This window comes from Megascapheus bottae, chromosome 5 (assembly GCF_031878675.1).
Source record: "Megascapheus bottae isolate mThoBot1 chromosome 5, mThoBot2.hap1, whole genome shotgun sequence".
Lineage (NCBI taxonomy): Eukaryota > Metazoa > Chordata > Mammalia > Rodentia > Geomyidae > Megascapheus > Megascapheus bottae.
The window spans coordinates 40541435-40564806 of NC_143513.1; the positions used below are offsets into that span (position 1 = coordinate 40541435).

Consider the following 23372-nt stretch of genomic DNA (forward strand, 5'->3'; position numbering starts at 1 on the left):
TAAAAATATGGGACACTTCACGAATTTGCCTGTCATCTTGCTCAGGGGGTCATGCTAATCTTCTCTGTGTTGTTTCAATTTTAGTATATGTGCTACCAAAGCAAGCACAGTCCTTGAAACTTCTCTCTGATTAACCACCAAAAGCCAGAACTGGACCTATGGCTCAAAGAGTAGAGTGCTACTCTAGAGTAGCAAGTATAGCACCCAGGCCCTAAGTTCAAGCCCCAGGACTGTCACTAAAAACAAAATGAATGTATTTACTGTGAAATGTCCTATTTTCATACACATATACATTGTGTAATGATCATAAACAAATTTACCAATTCATTATGTTATGGTATTTTTTTTGTATGTGGTAAAAGCACATAAGATCTCCTTTTAGAATATTCAAGTATACAATAAGATATTTTTAACTAAAATCTCCATGCTGTAAAGCAGTCCCGAAATTTATAAACAACTCATGTTATCTTAGGTTTTCACTCCATCCAAGAATAGTCAGAAGTAATAAACACTGGGCTGGAAGTGTGGTTCAAGTGATAGAGGACCTACCTAGAAAACAGGCTAAGTGGGCAGGGAATTTGGCCTAGCACACATGATTTCTTGGTACCACACACATAGAAAAGGCTAGAAATGGTACTATGGCTCAACTGGTGGAGTGCTATCCTTTAGGAAGGCCCAAGGACAGTGTTCAGGCCCTGAGTTCAAGCCCCAGAACTGGCAAAAAAAAGAAAACAGGCTGAGTTAAATCTCTAGTACTATCCCCCAACAAAAGAAATAACTACAATGATTGTTACTGTAGTAGTAAGCTCAATGTTTCATACTAAGTATGCTAGATACAATAATTTCTAATTATGCGGTATCACATACCTTAAGATAAGATATGCCAAAAGATATTTATGCCTGACACTCATGTATGACTTACTTTATATAGTATATCATTAAATAAATACACTCTTGGGCATTTATCCAAAAGACTACATGTCAGTACACAACAAAGGCAACTGCACACCCAGCTTCATCACAGCACAAGTTACAAAAACAACACAAATGCCCCACAATGTATGAATGGTTCAAAAATGTAATATAATGCATATACATATATACATATATACGCATACACATTGGAAATCTATGCAGTCATCAGGAAGAATTAATGTAGGTAAACGGATGAATCTAAAAATTATCATAATGAGGGAAGCCAGGACTAGAAAAATAGAGGAGTTTTCTCTCTTATGTGGATCATAGATGCAGCCTTCCATATAATCACATATAGAAGCATATCCCTTTTTCTTTTTGGGGGGAGCATGTTTTTGCCAGTCCTGAACCTTGAACTCAGGACCTCAGCAATGTCCTTGAGCTTTCTCAAGGCTAGTCACAGCACCACTTCTAGCTTTTTCTGTGTATGTGGTACCCAGGAACTGAACCCAAGGCTTTTGATGCTGGGTAAGCACTCCACCACTGGGCCACATTCCCAGCCCCAGAAGCATATCCTTATATACACAATTTAGCTGACTAAAGGAAGTATAGGAAAGAGTACAATTAACTACTTAAGAAAATGAATACTAGAAGCTGAAATAAGATCTTAAGGGGGGAAGGGTAGCAGGAGAGGAAGAGGGTAATTAAAAAGGAAATAAGGACAAATACAGCAAAAATACTCAATGTAGATACATGATAAAGAAAATGGGGAATGTGAAATAAATCTGGGATGAAGGAATAAATGGGAGAAAAATGCTGGAAGGTTGACTCTGAACAGATAGCAGTGGACACTTAGATGGACATATTAAATTGTAATACCCTTAATATAACCTTTTGAAGTTCAGGAAAGAAATAATAAACATACAAGAAAAAAATCATAAGCTCATGCCTATAATCCTAGCTACTTAGGAGGCTGAGATCTGAGGAATGCAGTTCAAAGCCAGCTCAGGCCCTAAGACTCTTATCTCCAATTAACCACTAGAAAACTGGAAATGGCACTATGGCTCCAGGGGTAGGGTGGTAGCCTTGAGCTGAAGAGCTCAGAGACAGCACTCAGACCCACAACTGACAAAAAAAAATAATAAATTTTTAAAAAATCATTATCAAACTCAAAAAATGAGCTAAATGTGAAAAATAGAAATATATGATTCATTTATTCATTCATTATTTTATTAATAGCAGAAATTCAGGCCTCCTTCCTCAGGAGGTTGAGGAAAAAGGATCACAAGTTCTAGGTGAAGTTGGGCTACATAGTGAGTTTTGGGCCAGGACTCTGAAGGCACACCCTACCTCAAAAAACACAGAGAGAGGGGGAAGGGGAGGGGGGAGAGGGGGGGAGAAGGGGGGAGGGGGGAAGGGAAGGGGGAGGGGAAGGGAGAGGGGGAGGGGGAGGGAGAGGGAGAGGGAGAGGGGGAGGGAGAGGGAGAGGGAGAGGGAGAAGGAGAGGGAGAGTAGCCTTGAGCTGAAGAGACAACACCAGGATAGGGCAGTAGCCTCGAGTTGAAGAGCACAGGGATAGGGCCCAGGCCCGGTTTCAGGCCCAGAGTTCAAGCCTCACAACCCACCCCCCCCCAAAAAAAAAAAAAGCCTATAGCAGCCCATGCTGAAAGCCTCACCTGTCGAATGATACTCTTCACACAATGAACTGGGAGGCCCTGATAGTTAGACTTGATGATCCACTTGAGGAGATGGTGGCCAAGCACTTCAAATACCATGCAGACATCTAAGAAGTGGTTAAGGATCATTTGAGGATATATTTTCTACAGTGAGGCATTTATTAAAAACAGCATCACTGTGTTACTTGAAAACCATTTCCTTCTTTATAAAGGACATAACAATACTATTAATAATATAAAAAAAAAGTTCATTGCTGTTTCTCACCTTTTTTTTTTTTTTTTTTTTTTTGCCAGTCCTGGGCTTAGCTCAGGGCCTGAGCACTGTCCTTGGATTTTTCTCAAGGCTAGAGCTCTACCACTTGAGCCTCAGCATCACTTCCGGCTTTTTCTAAGTATGTGGTACCAAGGAATTGAACCCGGGTCTTCGTGCATGCTGGGCAAGCACTGTACCACTAGGCCAAACACCCGGCCCCTCTCACCTATTTTTTTTTGTTTTGTTTTGTTTTGCCAGTCCCGGGGCTTGATCTCAGGGGATGAGCCCTGTCCTTGAGCTTTCTCAAGGTCTAGTGCTCTACTACTTGAGCCACAGCACCACTCTCGGCTTTTTCTATATATGTGATACCAAGGAATCAAACCCAGATATTCATGCATATTAAGCAAGCACTCTGACCAGTAGGCCAAACTCCCAGCCCCTCATCTAAATATTTGGAACACTATTTTACTAAGCACTTATTATGTACTATGCATATTTAATGTATACTCCAAACTATCTTAGGATAGTGCCTATAGTACAGAAGATCTGTTCCAGACACACTTCTGACAAGGGTCTAATAACCAGAATTATATAGACCGCTTAAAACTCTAACCTCCAAAGATTCAATAACCAAATCCATAAATGCACAAAGGGGCTACAGACAATTCTCAGAAGAAGTAAAAGTAGCCAATGAATACTTGAAGAAATGTCAACATCCCTGGCCATAAAGGAAATTAAAATCAAAACAATATCAGAAAGGCTATTAATAAGAACACAAATAGGGGCCGGGAGTTTGGCCTAGTGGTAGAGTGCTTGCCTAGCACGTACTAAGACCCAGGATGGATTCCTCGGCATTACACACATAGAAAAAGCCAGAAGTGGTACTGTGGCTCAAGCGGTGTTTAGGCTCTGAGTTCAAGCCCAAGGACTGGCCAAAAACAAAAAAAGAACACAAACAACAAATAATGATGAGACTATGTGGGAAAATGAAACCTAATACACAAGTAATAATAGAAAATTAGTTCAACCACCATGGAGGTAGTATGGAGAATATTCACAACACAAAAGGAAACAAGTACCCTATGATTTAGAATAACATTCTTGGGCATTTACAAGAAGGAATTCTAATCAGGATACAATAAAGCACTTATATTTCCATGTTCACTGTAGGACTAGTCACAATATCCAAGTTATAGAGATAGCCCAGATATCCTGATATCCTACAATTGAGGAATAGATGAAGTGTGTGTGTGTGTGTGTGTGTGTGTGTGTGTGTGTGTGTGCTCCCATGTGCATGTGTATACACACACTTGATGGAATTGTACTCATCCATTAGGAGGAACAAGGCTCACAAAGACAAGGGGTGCATGCTTTATCTCACATGTACTTCTCAAACCAAAGACAGGGCCATAGGAATATATACGTATCTATTATATATATTGTACACATACACACAATCAAAATGACTGTAGTATGATATACACAGGAATCAAAATATCAGAAACTTGAGTTATATCTTGACTTGGGGGAGGGTTGTCAGAAGAGGAGGGTAGAAGAATTAAAAGCAAATAGTCATAACACCCAATGTACATACTTGGAAATAGAACAAGGAAACTTGAGGAGACAGGAGATAAATGAGATGAGAATGATGTGACTCTAATCAAGATGCACTATATACATACATAGTTGTTAAACTGAACCCTCCCCTTGTACAATGATTTGAAAATAACAATAAAAAGATATTAATATGCTAATACAGCTTTAAAAAAAACCCTAGCAGACTGGACCACTCTAGGTATACTATTCCTTATAGAACAGTAAAATAGTATAACAATCCTTATAAAAATAGTAAAATAGCATAATAATCTTATGGTTTTACAATAATCGTAGAGGATTCATATAAAGGGGATATAGCAGCACATAAAAATTTACAGGAGCTTAAAATAATCCTATTTATAAACAGAGAAAAGAAGAAGTGTGATCATCAATGGCATATGCTTGTAATCTTAGCTACTTAGGAGGCTAAGATCTGAAGATCTCTGTTCAAAGTCAGCTTGGGCAGGAATGTCCTGTAAGACTTTTATCTCCAATGGGAGTAGAAGCTCAAGTGGTAGAGCATTAACTTTCAGCACAAAAGCTCAGGGACAGTGCCCAGGCTCTTGAGCTATGTAAGCCCCAGGACCAACATGAGTGCATACATGCACATGTGCACATATACCAAAAAAACACTTCTCAAAAATGGTGAAAGTTAGCCAGGAGTTTGGCCTAGTGGTATAGTGCTTGCCTAGCATGCACGAAGACCCAGGATTTGAGTCCTTAGTACCACATACATAGAAAAAAGGCAGAAGTAGTGCTGTGACTCAAGTGATAGAGCCCTTGCCTGGAGAAAGCTCAAAGGACAGTGCTCAAGCCCTGAGATCAAGCCCTGGAAGTGAAAAAAAAAAAATGGTGAAAGTGAAAAAAGGAAAAACATTGCTCAAGATGCATTGTACTCATACCTGATTTATGTAGTTCCTTTGTACAGCTCCTTAAACATACAGTTCTAAAAAATGTGACATATATATATACAACACACACACACACACAATGGAATTTTACACAGCCAACAGACAAGATAAAATAATGGCATTCGCTGGGAAGTGGATGAAGCTAGAGTGAATCATGTTGAGTGTACTCAATATTTGTATACCTAATGTTATGGACATGGTATTGGAAATGTAAACATAACTACATAGACATAAAAATTTATGACTCTATAGACACAATGTTTTATTACATAGATTAATATGTATCTATGACATACAAACCCTCAGCTTAATTTTAATTATGCTCTAAAATCTAAGTGCCAGTGATTGCATATAAAGATTCCCTTCTTGAATACTTGTTTGGTAAACATGTCTTTTGTAATATGCTGCAAAAAATCGATGTTAATTCTTTAATTAAAAAACCACCATTAAAAAGGTATAGTAACATACACTACTAAAACGCATACTATAGTACAGTTCAAACATCATATCTTAATTTCCTGTAAGGGAAACAGCAAATGTTCTTCTTTTTCTATGTTGCCCTACTTTAACTTTACTATAATAAAATAAATCCTTGCTAATAAAATGGGAAACCCAACAAACAACCGGCAGCAAAGGATACGTATTCCATTCATGCCTGAAATCTTGAAGTCATCGATAAGCTGGACCACCATGTCTTTGTTTGGATCACTAGGGTCACTTTCTCGAACCTATGCAGAAAAACAAAAACACAAGCAAAAGCAAAGGAAGTTAAGGGACATTTTTTTCAATTACATCAGCCAATGAAATACTTTTCATATAAAAATTTTGCATTTGATTTTATAAAAAATAAATTCTACTTTAATTTACTATCACCAAAGAAATCGTTGTAAAATTAGTCATTTACTTTTTTCACATAATTTATATCTTTGCAGTACTTACACATTTGAGCAATTTTATTTCATCCAAGGCTGTCTCTGTATAATGTTGAGCACTTTTTACAACCTTCATTGCAACAAATCTTTTCCCCCTTTTAAAAAAAAAGTAGAGCCAATTATATTATCAGCAGAAGTAATTGTTATGATAATATCTAGCCAATAAGTAAGAACTTTTATTTTTCTTTAAAATATTTTCAAATTTGGGGACCACAATTAAATAATAGTTGCATGAATTAATCTTTTCTGTGCTGTATTTACTTTTTCTTATTAATATAGATTAGAAAAATGTCAGTTACCACACATAGTAAAGTGGTCTTCGCAATACATTGAGTTTATATGCACATAAACAATGTACAAGTATATATGGACTTTGTATAAGTATATATTAAGCTTTATACTATCTATGATGGTCTTAAAATACCTCAGAATATCACACAAAAACAGGTCTTTGCATTTCTAATTTCTATTTCTGTATTTTTCTGGGACTAGGAAAGTAGTACGACCCTAAAGAAAAGCAATTTCAAAAGCAACTAAGATTCAGGAAAAAATTTTAAGTTAGTATTCTTTTTTAATCTAAGCAAATGAATTTCAAACTAATGTTAGGGGGATAGTTCTATGCTAAACAGAGAGAATAACAAAGTAGGAATGACCCTCTGTCTTAACATGCTAGAAAATAGATGGTTACTAGACCAGCAACTTGTACAAATGACAAAGAACACTTACTGCATATCCCAGCACAGCCAGACAGTAGAGAAGTGCCCCCATCCTAGCTTTCTAATGACATGATAACGACCATTGAAGAGGTCTCCAATTTTCACTGGATGATAGCCACCTTCAAAAAAAAATAAAAATCTGAGGGACACAGTAATACATTTCTTCTCTTCCTTTTTAAGTCTGTCCTTTTTGCTTCATTCCTTTCTCCTTCCTTCCTTCCTTCCTTCTTTCCTTCCTTCCTTCCTTCCTTCCTTCCTCTCTCTCTTGCTCTTTTCCTTTTCCTTTTTGACATTACTCAGGGCCTTATGCTCTCTAGTCAGGTTCTTTGCTGCTGAGCTATAGTGCTCCAGCTCTTTCCTAAGTAAGTTATTTTCAAGATAGGTCTTACTTCCTTCAGAGATGTGCACCAGGACTGTGGTCCCACTATTGAAGGCTTCCTGTGTTAGAGCTAAGATAAGCTATACCGCATTGTATCTAACCCTCAAAGTGAGAAGAGGCTCTTCCAATATTGTTCCCCTGCCCAGGCCAAACTATCATACTCCCATCTCAGCCTCCAAAGTAGCTAGTATTGCAGGTCACTAGCATCTGATCATCTTTCCTGACATTTCTTGATGTCATTAAAGAAAGCGCTAAATAGGCCGGGAGTTTGGCCTAGTGACAGAATGCTTGTCTAGCATGCACAAAAGATCCAGGTTTGATTCCTCAGTACCACATAGATATAAAAAAGCTGGAAGTGGTGCTGAGGCTCAAGTGGTAGAGCTCTAGCCTTGAGAAAAGTCCAAGGACAGTGCTCACGCCCTGAGCTCAAGCCCAGGACTGGCAAAAAAAAAAGCACTAAATAACAGTATCGGCTTATTATGTTTAAAGTAACACTTTTAAAGATATGTCAGTGAAAGAAAATATCCTGTGAATTCCTGTATTGTGGGTAAATTTTTAAAAGTTCAACGAACCATGTATTTATAATAATTTGAAGTTGAGGTTTCTTTTTTGAAGACAGGGCCTCACTATGTGGTCGTCGTTCTCCAGTCTTCCAAGGGCTGGGATTATGAACATGTGTCACAACACTGACTTTTCATTTAATGTTTGGTTTTTAAACTGAGATGTATACATATATTAACCAACTTTTAACATTTACAAACATTGTTCTCCCAAGTAATAAGTTAAAAAGCATCATTGTGCTTCTATACAAGTAGACTAACAAAAGTAAAGATTAAAAGTATACAATGTCTACATTACAGGTAAAAGTTATAGTGTTTATACTATATACTTAACATTTCATGCACTAGCAGTTTTTGTATAGCCAATACAAAATAATATTTACTCTCCAACTTGGCCTTGTTCCCTCATCACTCTTCCATCAACCAAGAACTCCTCCCTTCATTCTTTTCTTTTCTTCTTTAAATTGTATTTTATTGTCTGGGTAATGTATACAAAGGTTACAGTTACATTTGTCAGGTACAATTATATCTGGAACATTGATACCCTTTCTCATGTTTTTGTCCCCCTTTCCCTCCCCCTCCACCCTAACTCTTAAGCTAAATCTCACATCCCATTTTATAGAGGTTAATTGGAGATAAAAGTCCAGAGACTTTCTGTCCAGGCTGGCTTTGAATCTTGATCCTCAGATCTCAGCCTCCTGAGTGGCTAGAACTGTAGGCATGAGGCACTGATGCTCAGCTCCCCTAATTTTTTCAGCTTTTTTTAAAACAAATAATGCTTCTCCAATTTAGAAAGGTATTTCTCAGTCTTCAAATTTAATGTTACACTTGCATTTTTAATTTTAAAGATGTTCTCTCTCTGGTGCTTTTTTCTCTTTTCTCTCATCTCTCTCCCCAACTTTCTCTCAATTTTTGAGAATGGAACTTAGTATCCAGAACACATAACAGACACATTTCTAATGTTATCAATATCCCTACCACTATTTCTCATTTTTAATCTACACAGCTCTTAAAATCACTCAAGAAAGATCTAAATTACATCAATATACATGTGCAACCATCCCCAAAGGTTTTGAATTAAGAAATCCTATATACATACATACATACATTCATTTATTTATTGGTCCTGGGGCTTGAACTCATAGCTTGGGCTCTATCCCTCAGCCTCTGGGTACTCAAGGCTAGCACTCTACCACTTGAGCACAGCACCACTTCCAGCTTTTTCTGTTTATTATGTAATACTGAGGAACTGAACCTAGGGTTCATACATGGTAGGCAAGCACTCCACCACTAAGCCACATTCCCACCCCATAACTTAATTTATTTTTGCTGGTTTTGCAGCTTGGACTCGGGACCTGGGCACTGTCTCTGAGCCTCTTTGTGCTCAAGTCTAGTGCTCCAACACTGGAGCAACACCACCATTTCTTTTGGGGGGAAAGGAAGTGGGGGTTATTCCTGAGCTTGACCTCAGCCTGGGTGCTGTCCCTGAGCTCTTCAGCTCAAGGCTATCGCTCACCCTACCCCTTGAGCCAAGTGCCACTTCCAGTTTTCTAGTGGCTAATTGGAGATAAAAGAGTCTCTAGTACCTGGGCTGGCTTTGAACTGATATCCTCCTATCTCAGAGTAGCTAAGACTACCAGCGTGAGCCACTGCACCCAGCTTCTACAACACCATTTCTGTTCTGCATATTTAAATTGTAGTGAATAAAGTAAGCGAATATTTAACAAGACACTAAGTTAGTTTCTTTCTTTCTTTCTTTCTTTCTTCTTCTTCTCCCCCCCCCCCATGCCCCTGCAGTGTGGGGACTGAACTCAGGGCCTGAGTGCTGTCCTTGGGCTTTCTGAAGGACAGAGCTCTACCACTTGAACCACAGCACCATTTCCAGCTTTTTTTCTGTGCATGTGGTTCCAAGGAATTGAACCTGGGTTTTTGTACATGCTAGGCAAGCACTCAACCACTAGGCCAAACTCCTGGCCCGACACTGAGTTTCTAACATTCAACTGCATTTGTTTTTTCCTGGATCATAACCTCAAAGTCCATAACACCATTTAGATATATCAATTACAAAAGAGTAAATTTGGAATAAAATACAGAAAATTGTTAAACTGCATGTTGCTTAATTTCCATTCAGTTCTCTAATTAAAACAAATTTGATTCTGAGTTTCCAGCACAGTTTTTAAACTATTAACACTTTAAAAAAAAAAAAAGGAGCTGGGCAGGTGGCTCATGCCTATAATCCTAGCTACTCAGGAGGCTGAGATCTGAGGATCACGGCTCAAAGCCAGCCCAGGCACAAATGGACCTGAGACTCTTATCTCCAATTAACCTCTAGAAAACAGGAAGTGGGGCTTGGCTGAAGAGTAGAGCGGTAGCCTTGAGCTGAAGAGCTCAGGGACAGAGCCCAGGCAGAGTTCAAGCCCCACGACCCACCCCCCGCCACCCCGCATAGAAAAAGGAAACAAATAGCATTTATCAAATCTGAATCAGGAGCACCATGGTAAATATTTCAACTTTCAATCTATACTTAGTGAACCAAAAGTAATACACAATAATATATGTGTTTCATAAGGGAATAGGGAGAAAAAAGGCACAAAGAAGAAGGAAATGTTAACATCAAAGCAGTTTCCTTGATCCTAAGACTAATGTCTCAATAAGAGTACAGGATACACACTGTATCCTTTCTATGCAGATTTCCTCATGGAACAACTTCTTTAAGTCATATATAACCCATAGATAGCAAAGGAATATAGAATAATAACAGTGATCTTACTAATGACACATGGATATTACTAATAGCATGAAACAGAGTATCAGAAAGTACTTGAGGACTGCCAGGGCATGAGGACACAGTTAAGTTATCTGAATTTCATTACTGTACCACTTACTATTAATCACTTACAATTTCGAGGTTTTCTCTTTGCTTCTTTTTTTTTTTTTTTTTTGCCAGTCATGGGCTTGAGCTCAGGGCCTGAGCACTGTCCTTGGACTTTCTCAAGGCTAGAGCTCTACCACTTGAGCCTCAGCACCACTTCCAGCTTTTTTCTATGTATGTGGTACCGAGGAATCAAACCTGGGTCTTCATGCATGCTAGGCAAGCACTTTAACCACTAGGCCAAACTCCCGACCTCTCTTTGCTTCTTAAAAATCAAATCTTAGCCAGGTGCAGATAGCTCATGCCTGTAATCTAGTTACTTAGAGCCTGAGATCTGAGGATCATGGTTTGAAGCCATCTTGGGCTATGGGAGACATTTTTTGGTCAGTGGTGGGGCTCCAACTGAGGGCCTGGGCACTGTCCCTAAGTTTTGTCGGCTCAAGTCTAGCACTCTACCACTTTGGGCCACAGATCCACTTCTGGTTTTCTGGTGGTTTACTGGTGATAAGAGTCTTATGAACTTTCCTACCAGGGCTGTATTTGAACTGTGATCCTCAGATCTCAGGCTCCTGAATACCTAGAATTATAGGTGTCTGGCATCTGTGACACTCATCTCTAATAAACTACTCAGAAAAGCCAGAGTAGTGCTGTGGCTCAAGTGGTAAAGCACTATTCTTAAAAAGAAACTCCTCAAGGACAAAGCTCGGGCACTGAGATCAAGCGTGCATGCACACGCATGTACACATGAACACACATACACATCTTAGGTTGGATTATAAAGAGAATAGATTATAAAGAGATAAGCAGAATGGACAGTTATGTAATTATTAGTTTCACTCTATGGTTTATCCTATTTCTATCATTCCAATACATCAAAGAAAACAACTAAAGTTCTACCGTACTGGTACAAGATCCAAAGAAGACAAATCTAAAAGTGTCCTCCTTTGTTTTGGGAACCTTGATGGCCAAAAAATAAATATGGCTCTTTTTTCCTTGCCTAGCAAAAGACATTGTTTGTAAAAGTGAATCGAAGTTCAGAATATGGCTTGGGACACAGTTTAAATGGTACAGTGCTTATCTAATAAGTTTAAGGGTCTGGATTCAAACCTTAGTATTTAAAAGGAGGGCGGGGACAGACCTCCATGGTAGACAATTGTCTGGGAGGATTTTTCAGCCAATTCTCTTTATTTACTGCTAAAATGTATTAAATATTCTTCATGTTGACATTAATCTCTCATCCTCTGATAAAAAGAATTTCTTTACATAAACACTGAAAGCTATCAAAGACCTAAGAGAAGATTTGAGAATCATCTCTAACACACTAATCTTGAAAGAGGTAAACCCCAGAACTGAGGAGGTGGGGGAGAAAAAAAGAAAAGAAAGGGGTGGTTAAAAAAAAATTTGCTCACAGTAAAGTAACAGATACTGTGTGTCATGGAAAATTATGATATTCCTTGTCACCCAAATTCATAGAACTAGTGCATGAAATCCAGAAAACATGTGAGGATTTGAGCACATTATCAACCAAACTGAACTGACATCTATGGAACACTGTGACTCTTTAAGTGCACACAGATGGTTCACCAAAATTGCAATAATGGCAATATGTAAACATATACAAAAAAACAACAGCAAAGACTCAAGATACACAAACAATGGTCTTAAACAACATAAAATTAAATTAGAAATCATTAATAGTTAAACCTAAATCCTAGCCAGGTACTATGGTCTACATCTACTATTCCAGCTATGCATGTAAGTATATTTAAGAAGGCAGTCTAAGGCTCACTCCTACCTGAAGAGTACTTAAGCAAAGACCAGGCACAGTGGCTCACACCTGTAGTCCTAGCTACTCAAGAGGCTGAGATCTGAGGATCATGGTTCAAAGCCAGCCCAGGCACTAAAGTCAGTGAGACTCTTATCTCCAATTAATCACTAGAAAAACAGGAAGTGGAACATAGCTTCAGGAGTACATTGGTAGCCTTGAGCTGAAGAGCTCAGGGGCAGTGCCCAGACCCAGAGTTCAAGTCCCATTACCACCCCCTCACACACACACACAAAAACTAAAGCAAAAAAAGGACTGGGCCATGGTTCAAGTAGTATAGTTCCTGCCTAGCAAGCACAAAACAAAACAAAGCAGATCCAAATTTTGAAATAAGATAATATCTTTCAGAATAATTTTTTTTATTTTATTTTTATTTTTGGCTTGAACTCAGGGCCTGAGCAGTGTCCTTGGGCTTTCTCAAGGCTAGCACTCTACCACTTGAGCCACAGCATCACGTCTGACTTTTATGTGGTACTGAGGAATTGAACCCAGGTCTTTGTGCATGGTAGGCAAGCACTCTACAACTAGGCCAAACTCCCAGCCCTCAGAATAATTTATGAGTTAAAAAAAGAGAATATTTTTCATAAGATGAAAATGAAAACCTGATATAACAATATGTAAAATTCTGTTAAAATAGTACTTACAGGAAAATTTCTAGCATTGAATGCCTATATTAGAAAAGAAGATCTCAAATCACTTTCCACCAAAAGAAACTAGAGAAAGAAGAGAAAATATAACCTAAAGAGTACTAATGAAAGAAAAACCAACAATGGAATCAACTGGAATCAGTAAAGAATTAAAAATGATAAAAACAACAATGAAAAACAGTAAATTCATAAGTGCTTTTTTGAGAAAATAAAAATAATACATGTCAGCCAGGGTAATCAGGACAAAGAGAAAAAAGAAGGAAACACAAATTACCAACATAAAAACTGATGATAGTACATATCACTACTGACACAGAAGCCACCAAAATTTCAACAAAAATAAATATATATCTGTATAATTTTGTATCCATTTATAACAACTAAACTCATTGTTAAAAAGTCCTTTTATAAGCCAGACATGGAGGCTCATACCTGTAATCCTAGTTACACGAGAAGCTGAGATCTGAGGATCATGGTTCAAAGCCAGCCCAGGCAGGAAAGACCATGAGACTTTTCAATTAATCACCAAAAAGCCAGAAGTAGAGCAAACTGTAGCTCAAGTGGTAAACTGCTAGCCTTGAGGGGAAAAAGAAAAGAACCCGCAGCAGCTCAGGGACAACATCAGGCCCCAAGTTCAAGCCCCTAGAACCAGCACTTAGAGGGGAGAGGGGAATGAGGGAGACAAAAATAAAAACCTTCTCATAAAAATGTCCAATGAGAGTATGGCAGCTCCTCAAAAGTCTAAAAAAAGAATTTCCCTATGACCCAGCAATTCCACTACTTGGCATTTACCCAACCATCCAGAAACAAGGACAGACTAAATCCACTAGCACAACGATGTTCACTGCACCACTATTTACCATAACAAACATATGGAATCAAACCAGATGTCCCTCAGTTGATCAACAAGATGTGGTATTTATACACAATGGAATTCTATGTTATCAGAAAAAACGACATTGTCCCATTTGTAAGGAAATGGAAAGACTTAGAAAAAATCATATTAAGTGAAGTAAGCCAGACTCAAAGGAACATAGGCTCAATGGTTTCCCTCATTTGTCATAATCAGTAGAAACCTTGAGCTCTCTTAGCAGAGATTTACAATAGAGCAAAACCTAGATATATAAGGCCATATAGCATGACACTAAATGAAAGGACCTCCAGGATATAGAAACAAAAGCCATATAATGAATGATTATTGTCCTTAAGGTACTATGTTATCTCTCATCTCTTTTGCTGTCCCTTGGTTATCTCATAGTTACAGTATTTCACCTTGTTCTCTGATATAGTGTATATATGCGTATTTGGTTATTTGAAAATGGACAAGGAAGGGGGAAAACAAGATGAGGGGCGGGGGTGGGGGAGGGAAATGGGGACCAAGACATGAGAAAGGGTATCAATGTATGTGAAGTAATGCACATTCTATCTGGTGAATATAATGTAACCCTTCTATTAATTACAATAAAAAATATATGAAAAAAAATGGTTCATGCCTGTAATCCTAGCTACTCAGGAGGCTGAGATCTTAGCCAGGACACTAAAGAATGTGAGACTCTTATCACTGATTAAGCACTAGAAAACAAGAAGGGGACTAGGGCTCAGGGGTAGGGTGGTAGCCTTGAGCTGAAGAGCTCAGGGACAGCTCCCAGGCCCAGAGTTCAAGCCCCACGACCAACCAAAAAAATGTATGGAGATGCACACCTATAATTTCAGCACTCAGGAGGCCTGACTGACAAAAGGTTCATAAGTAAGAGAGAGAGAGAGAGAGAGAGAGAGAGAGAGAGAGAGAGAGAGAGAGAGAGAGAGAGAGAGAGAACTGAAGAGTAGCTCCCAAAACATTTATACACAAACTATTCCTAAAAAGCACAAGAGAAAATGTTGTGATCTTATCCTAAGATGAAGTCAGAAACATTACTTCAATTCCACTTAGACAAAGACATGAAAATTACAGACCAAGATGTAAACACAAAACTTAAGACACTCATAATGACACACACCTGAAATCCCAGCACACAGAAGGCTAAGGCAGGGTAGCACCTCATCAAATAGTGTTTATTCCAAGAATACAAACTTGGCTTCATAATCAAAACCCAATCAATATTAATTCACCATAATTATTAGGTTTAAAAGCATGTGATCAGCTCTGTAGATACATGAAAAAAAAATGATGGTATCAAACATTTACTGCTGACCACAGTCCTCAAAACAAACAACAACAACAACAACAAAAAAGACAGAGAGAACATTTAGGGGAAACATCGATAACTTGATGAAAAACTGATTCTTACCTTATGATCAGAACTAAGTGCCCCAGCACTGTTATTCAACACTGTATAGAAAATTCTAGTCAGTTTACTCACACACACACACACACACACACACACACACTCACACACAAAATACACATACATGGGCAGCAAGAATACGATTTTATTTCTGTGTATTCTTTGAACATAGGTACTGATCTAGGTTATCTTTGAAAGACTTTTCTAGTGTATGACATTAGAAAAGAGACATTATCTTTCTCCAGAGAAGAAGCAGGATGGTTTACTGTTTTGAAAAAGAGAGAGAGAGGGGAGGGAAGGAGGGAGGAACAAAGGGAAGGAGGGAGGGAAAAGAAAGGAAGGAAAAAAATCTCTCCAGGGCAAATCCTGAAGTATCTCTCCTGTTGTAGGTCCTAATAAGAAAAATCGGAATTTCATAAGAGTTCTTCGGATGTGACACAAACCACCATACAAACATCCTTATCAATCAAGCTGCATGAAGTGCTCTAAGTAAGAGACATCCTTTTCTCTAGCCCAGGGATCTCAGTTTCTGCAAACACGTATAAATAATATTATAGCAAATTAACTCTAAATGGCAAAATCTAATAATGGCTTAATTCTTGATAAATTTATCTTTGGTTCCAAAACAACTTTTTTTCCTCGGTCTTAAGAAAATTACTAACAAGTTTCTCATTTGACTATCTGTCCCAGAAGCTCTACATTTCCTTTCTTCATTAATGACTAACAATTCCAGAAGCAAACTAGCAACATTCCCTCAAACTGTGCAAGTCATCACTGCTAATAAACCCTTATACATTACCCATAGCCTCTCTTTATCTACTTGCCTATTGTGTGTATTCATTTTAGATGCATATGTGAAGTGTTATCATAGAAAAACAATTCCTTATCCCAGGCTAACTCAAGCAAGGCTCATTCCTAGGAAGCAATTCCTGAATTTCCTAGTTGAGGCAGAATCCTAAGCTTTTGTCCCCGCAATTCCATAATGCCTCCTATGTTCTGTTGTACAACAGAATATAAGGTACTTCAGTTATTTTCCTCATCAGCCTACCTGAGAAGACTGTAAACACAATGAGAAGTAGGGGGAGGGGGAGTTTAGACAGAATCTTAATATAGTACTAGAACTATATAGGCTAAAAAAATGAGAACACAAGTACAAGACAGGCAGATGTGGAAAAGAAGTTTGTTGTTTTGCCCCCTGGCATGACATAAGAAAGAAGTTGGATAGGCTTCCTCAGTTTAAAATGAAGGCTAAAATCAAAATTTTAGGTAATATTTTAACATACTAATTTTTTTAAAGGACAGCCTTACCCGGGTGCCAGTGGCTCATGCCCATAAACTTACCTATTCAGAAAGCTGAGATCTGAAGGGTGCAGTTCAAAGCCAACCTAGGCAGTAAACTCCGTGAGATTCTTTATCTCCAACAAATTACCAAAAACAGAGCCAGAAGCAGAGATGTGGCTCAAGTGGCAGAGCTAGTGCCTTGAGTAAAAAAAGCTCAGGGACAATGTGAGGACCCCTGAATTCAAACCCCAGGTCCAGTGAATACACACATACACACACACACACACACACACACACACACACACACACACACACACACACACACACACACACACACACACACACACACCTAACAACAAAATGGATAAAGGAATAAAGAAATATGCATGCCAGGCACTAGCAGCTCACACCTGTAATCCTACCTATCCAGGAAGCAGAGCGTTAAGGATTATAGTTCAAAGTTAGCCTGGGCATTAAAGTCCATAAAACTTTTACCTCCAATAGGGGCTAGGAGTTTGGCCTAGTGGTAGAGTGCTTTCCTAGCATGCACGAAGACCCAGGTTCAATTCCTCGGTACCACATACAAAGAGAAAAAAAAAAAAAGCCAGCAATGGTGCTGTGGCTCAAGCCATTGAGCTCTAGCCTTGAGAAAGTCCAAGGACAGTGCTCAGACCCTAAGCCCAAGCTCCAGGACTGGCACAAAAGTGGGCAAAGGGTAAGTTAGACACAGTAGCTAACATCAGATCATAAGTATATGTCATCTAGACATATACTTGACTTGTTAAACCCAAAAGTAGCTTTCATCTCCCCAAAGTAGACACCATACATAGTAAACCAAGCAACTGAGTCTTAAGTCAATTAGAGGCTAAAAGCTGTCAGAACATGACCATATTATACAATCGAGTTACTTTTTTTATATTTCCTTTTTTCTGACTCTCACTATAACCTGTAAATATGTTACTTTACAAGTTATGACTGAAATCAGCAGAATCAAAGTTTGAGGTCAGCCTAGGCATAAATGTGAGACTCCTTTTTTTTTTTTTTTTTTTAAAACAGAACAAGTGATTTATTGGCTCAGGTATCTGGAAAGCCAAGGGACGGTTGGTTTCAGGTAGTTCTGGTGAGACTCCTTTTCTTAATCAGTCAAAAGTGTACAAAAGTGTACAAAAGTGTATCTCTGTCATAGTAGCTACACAGGATGCTTCAATTGGAAGAAATACAGTTCCAGGACAGATTTGGGCAAAAAGTTCACAAGAATTCACTTCAAAGGAAGTAGCTGAGTATGTGGTTAAAGGTAAAAATAAATAAATAAGTCTTTATCTTGACGTAAGAGGGTTTGAAGGCATAGCTCCTCAGAACACTTGCCTACAAAGAAAGAAGACTTCAGTTAAACACCACTAATGCTAAATACATATACTTACATGAAATAGGGACTCAAGAGTATAGCTCCTTGGCTAATTCAAACTAAAGTTCACAATTATACACTATTGGACATCAAAATGAAACTAAAAAATTAAGTTGCAAGCTGGGATAGTGGTTCATGTTTATAATCCTAGCTACTCCTAAACTGTGATATTGAAGATTGAGGTTCAAAGCTAGACTGAGCAGTAAAGAGACACATCTCCAATTAACCACCTAAAAGCCAGAAGTAGAGCTGTGGCTCAAATGGTTGAGCGCTAGCCTTGAGCAGAAAAGCTCAGGGACAACACTCAGGCTCTAAGGTCAAACTCTATGAATGGCAAAAGGAAAAGGAAAAAGAAAAAGAACCCTATAATACAATTTAAACTATTATATAAAGAAACACTCAGTTATCCTAAATAATGAGAAAATATAAAGGTCTTGAGATAAATCATTAGAAGTAAGTAAAATTAAAAAACTTATTTTTTAGCTTCATACTTAAGCCTCACCTAGTTCTATAATCCAAGACTAATTACTGCTTTCCAGTTTAAACATCAACAGAAAATCAAATAAATGCTTGTATGTCTGTGCCCTAAAAAAGAAATTTAGACATACTAAGACCTCATAATCTATACCAGATGAAAATAATCTTAGAGTTTGGAAGGTGGCTTAGTGGTTGAGAGCTTGCTTAGCATAGAAGCATAGCAAAGAAGGCCATGATTTCCCAAAATTACTGCTTTTCTGGAATCCAGACCTCTTATTAAGAAATGATCTTTTCAATACATATGAGGAAGTACTCAACATCCCTGGTCATAAAAGAACTGCAAACTGAAACAATTTTGAGATTCCATCTCACCTTAGTTAAGACTGGCCAATATTGTTTTGAACAACCACAAATATGGGTGGAGGGGACCCTATTACACTGTTCGTGGGAATGTAAAAAAGTACAAACACACTGAATAGCAGTCTGAAAATTCCTCAAAAAACTAAACATAGATCTTCTCTGTGGCCCAGACATACCAGTCTTAGGCACTTACCCAATACAACACGAGCTACCATACTGTAAAGATACTATAATCCTAGGTACTCAGGAGGCCAAGATCTGAGCAATTCAAAGCCAGGCTGGGCATGAAAGTCCATGAGAGTCTTATCTCCAATTAACCACCAGAAACCAGAAGTGAATCTGGGGCTCCAAATGCTGTAACATAAAGTGGAACTGTGGCTCAAGTGGTAGAGCACTAGCCTTGAAGGGGAAAAAAAAAAAAGCTCAAGTACAGTGTCCGGGCCCTGAGTTCAAAGCCCAGAACCAGCATTAAGGGGGAAAAAAAAGAAAAGAGAACAGAGAAGAGGGGAGGGGAGGGGAGGGGAGGGGAGAGGAGGGACAGGGAGGAGTGGAGAGGGGAGAGGACACCTAGCTGAAAGAAGTTAGGTCACTCACTGGAAGTGGAGGGATGGTGTGGAATAGTCCTTTAAGAGAGGTCGTTACACCTTAGTTCCTTCCTTTCTCTCTCATTGCTTTTGGCCACCATAAGTTGAGCAGCATTCTCCATCACACTACCAGTCATGTGTACTGCCTCAACACAAGCCCCAAACAACAAGGCCGAGTTACTATGGATCAAAAACTAGAACCATGAACCAAAGTAAAATTTAAGTCTGTCAGTGTCAGAAATCTGACTAAACACGGTGTTCATGAATTTACTTTCTGTTACCTCAGACAAAGTGCTATCATCTATAACATAAAATTTGGAGTATGGCATCTGATACATGCAATGCTAACTATAGGTCTAAGTTGCCAAATTGTATACTCAGTAATTGTATACTCAGGAAGAAATCCTTACCATCTTCTAACAAGTCTTGAGGTTGACTTTAATCTGATAAGATGATAACAGTTAAGGAGAATATTTAGAGTCAGATCAGTTATTCTTTATTCTTAGTCCTCTATTTGGGAATAGGATAATCCCCTATGTTAGCTGTACAAACAGTAAAGATACCAGGGGCATTGACTACATCTCTTGACCCACAGAATATAGGGATTTAGATGGAGGGTAGACAGTGTCTATTCCATCACGGTGGAGGATGTTTGCTGAAGGTGGAATGCCTAAAGAATGCTTCCTAATACCAAAATCAACAAAAAAAAAAGTCAAAATAAGAGTGAATATCTTGTTTTTTAACATGTATAGTTCCAAACCAAGAAATGCAGATCAAGTGGAGTTTGGAGACTATGTGTCTTGCCTTTCCAAATTGACCCTTTAAACTTTTAAAAAATATATAAATTACTGGGTTCATAACCCTATCTAGGTAAAATTCTATAGCATGATCTACTTTTTTTTCTAAGGAGAACACTAATTTTTGTGTTGGTACTTCAATCTTTCAGAATATTAGGTTAGAATATTAGCTTAGTTCTTACACTTTGTTAATAACTTTCTTTTCTTCTTAGCAGATAATCAAGTTTACATTGTTTCTTAAGCAACACATGAATGACCTATAGGCATCAGATAAGTGATAAGTTACCAAGAAACATCAGACCCAAAGATTCATCATTGCTTTATGGCTTATTTATGTATTTCTGCTATCTTCTATTATAAGAAATTTGATTTAAAATATGTAGCAAATAAATCAGTCAGAAGTTCAAAAGGCCAGGTAATTAAAAATTCAAATGGGTACCGTAATACGTGGCTATTAGACCCTAAAGAGTACAAGAGCGAGGACTCATTATTCATGTACCCAATGCTATGGACATGGTATTGGAAATATGAACACAACTACATAAACATAAAAATTTGTGACTCTACAGACATAATGTTTTAATACATAGATTAATATGTATTTATGACATACAAACCCTCAGCCTAATTTCAATTATGTTCTAAAATCTAAGTGCCAGTGATTATATATATAGATTCCCTTCTTGAAATATGATGTAAAAATCAATGTTAATAAATTCTTTAATAAAAAAATCTATTAACAACAGATGGTGGTGAGGACGTGGCCAGGAGGGATCACTACTATAGTGTTGGTGGAAGTGTAAACTTGTTCAACCATTATGGCAAGCATTATGGCGTTTCCTTAAAAGATGAAATATAGAGCTCCCCTATGACCCAGCAATTCCACTACTTGGCATTTACCCAATCGTCCAGAAACAAGGACATACTAAATCCACTAGCACAACGATGTTCATTGCAGCACTATTTACCATAGCCAGATGCCAACCCAAATGTCCCCTCAGTAGATGATCGGATCAACAAGATGTGGTATTTATACACAATGGAATTCTATGCTGCTGTCAGAAAGAATGACATCACCCTATTTGTAAGGAAATGGAAAGACTTAGAAAAAAATAACATTAAGTGAAGTAAGCCAGACTCAAAGGAATATAGGCTCAATGGTTTTCCCTCATTTGTCATAATTAGTATAAACCCAGCAGAGGTTTACAATAGGGCAAAACCTAGATACATAAGGCCATATAGCATGACACTAAATGAAAGGACCTCCAAAGGATATGGAAACAAGAGCCATATAATGTGTGATTGTTATTCTTAATGTACTATGCTATTTCTCATCTCTTTTGTTGTCCCTTGGTTATTCTCATATTGTTACGGTATCTTACCTTGTTATCTGATATATTGTATATATGTTTATTTGTTTATTTGAAGTAGGAAAGGGAAGGGGAAAAACAAGATGAGGGGATGGGATGGGGGAGGGAAACGGGAACAAAATCATGAGAAGGGGTATCAATGTTTGCAAAGTAATGTACCTTGTATCTGGCAAATATAATATAATCCTATTAATTACAATAAAAAGAAAAAATATTTTTTAAAAAGGGGGCTGGGAGTTTGGCCTAGTGGTAGAGTGCTTGCCTAGCATACACGAAGACCCGGGTTCAATTCCTCAGTACCACATACACAGAAAAAAAGCTGGAAATGATGCTAAGGCTCAAGTGTAGAGCTCTAGCCTTGAGAAATTCCAAGGACAGTGCTCAGGCCCTGAGCTCAAGCCCAGGACTGGCAATATATATATATATATATATATATATATATATATATCCATATCCAAATGGGTAAATAACAGATGCAGCCAAATGAACACAACTTTCTTTTTACTTAGACTGAACTTAGTATAAATTTCACAGACTATGTTTTCTCCAGTAGAGACTAGACTCTCTAATAGTGTGCTATCTAATTACATTGTTGTCAGTATTCATCATACAACAGTGCTTGCCCTTCAAGAGTTTAAGGGTATCTTTTTTCATCTTAAAGAATCAATACAAGACCTGTTACTTGACTTAATTGTAACCCCTCTGTATGTCACCTTTGTTAGCAATTTTTTTTAAGTCAATACAAGAATACTCCATTGGAATAATCAGTATCTTCTGTGATATCACAGTGGTAAGAAACAACTATGCCGCACAATAGCAGAAGCTACAGAATTTCTTTTTCATGAAGTATAACATCAGGAAAAGTCTTTCTTTGCAAACAGATATGGATGCTTTCTTTCCATGGGCAATTTTTTACTATGTAATTTAACTTAGCGTAACAGCCAGAAAAGTCAAAGTCAAACACAAACTATAACAGGCTCTCATCTAGAGTTTGAAGTTTGGTAACTTCTTGTTCCTAGAATCTTCTGAGATTATTTATTATGTCTCTTATATTTAATCATACCAGACAAATTCTTTTGAAAATATCCAAGGTATTTCTTTTTTTGCCAGTTCTGGGGCTTAAACTCAGGGCCTGGGCACTGTCCTTGGGCTTTCTCAAAGCTAGTGCTCTACCACTTGAGCCATAGAACTAGTCTGGCTTTTTCTATGTACGTGGTACCAAGGAATTGAACCCAGGCCTTCATGCATGCTAGCTGAGTGCTCTACCACTGAGCCAAACTCCTGGCCCCATATGTACATATTTCGTATCTCAATTTTCCATTTCTGATATTTTCTGACATTTTATAGTCAATAAACAAGCAGGCTAAATTAGTAGACCTCCCTGTCCATTAAATTTAAATATAATTACTTTATTAAATTATTAATGTAATATTTTATTAAATTATTAATGTAATATTTTATTACATTATTATTAATTTAATTTAATTATAAATTCCCCTTGTCCATTCTCCACAAAAATTATTAGGTGGCC

General features: G+C 37.9%; 1 protein-coding gene and 1 non-coding gene across 2 annotated transcripts in view; both read right to left on the minus strand.

The window, feature by feature from the left end:
- Srpk2 (SRSF protein kinase 2) overlaps window positions 1–23372 on the minus strand; it is a 159727-nt gene that overhangs the window by 39007 nt on the left and 97348 nt on the right. Inside the window, 4 exon segments of the mRNA XM_090332953.1 lie at window positions 2592–2698; window positions 5992–6079; window positions 6291–6378; window positions 7010–7118. Coding sequence (XP_090189079.1) covers window positions 2592–2698; window positions 5992–6079; window positions 6291–6378; window positions 7010–7118 — 392 coding nt within the window.
- On the minus strand, window positions 2–108 carry LOC150063264 (U6 spliceosomal RNA). Its single transcript, XR_016535686.1, has one exon. It is a non-coding gene; the product is annotated as a U6 spliceosomal RNA (small nuclear RNA).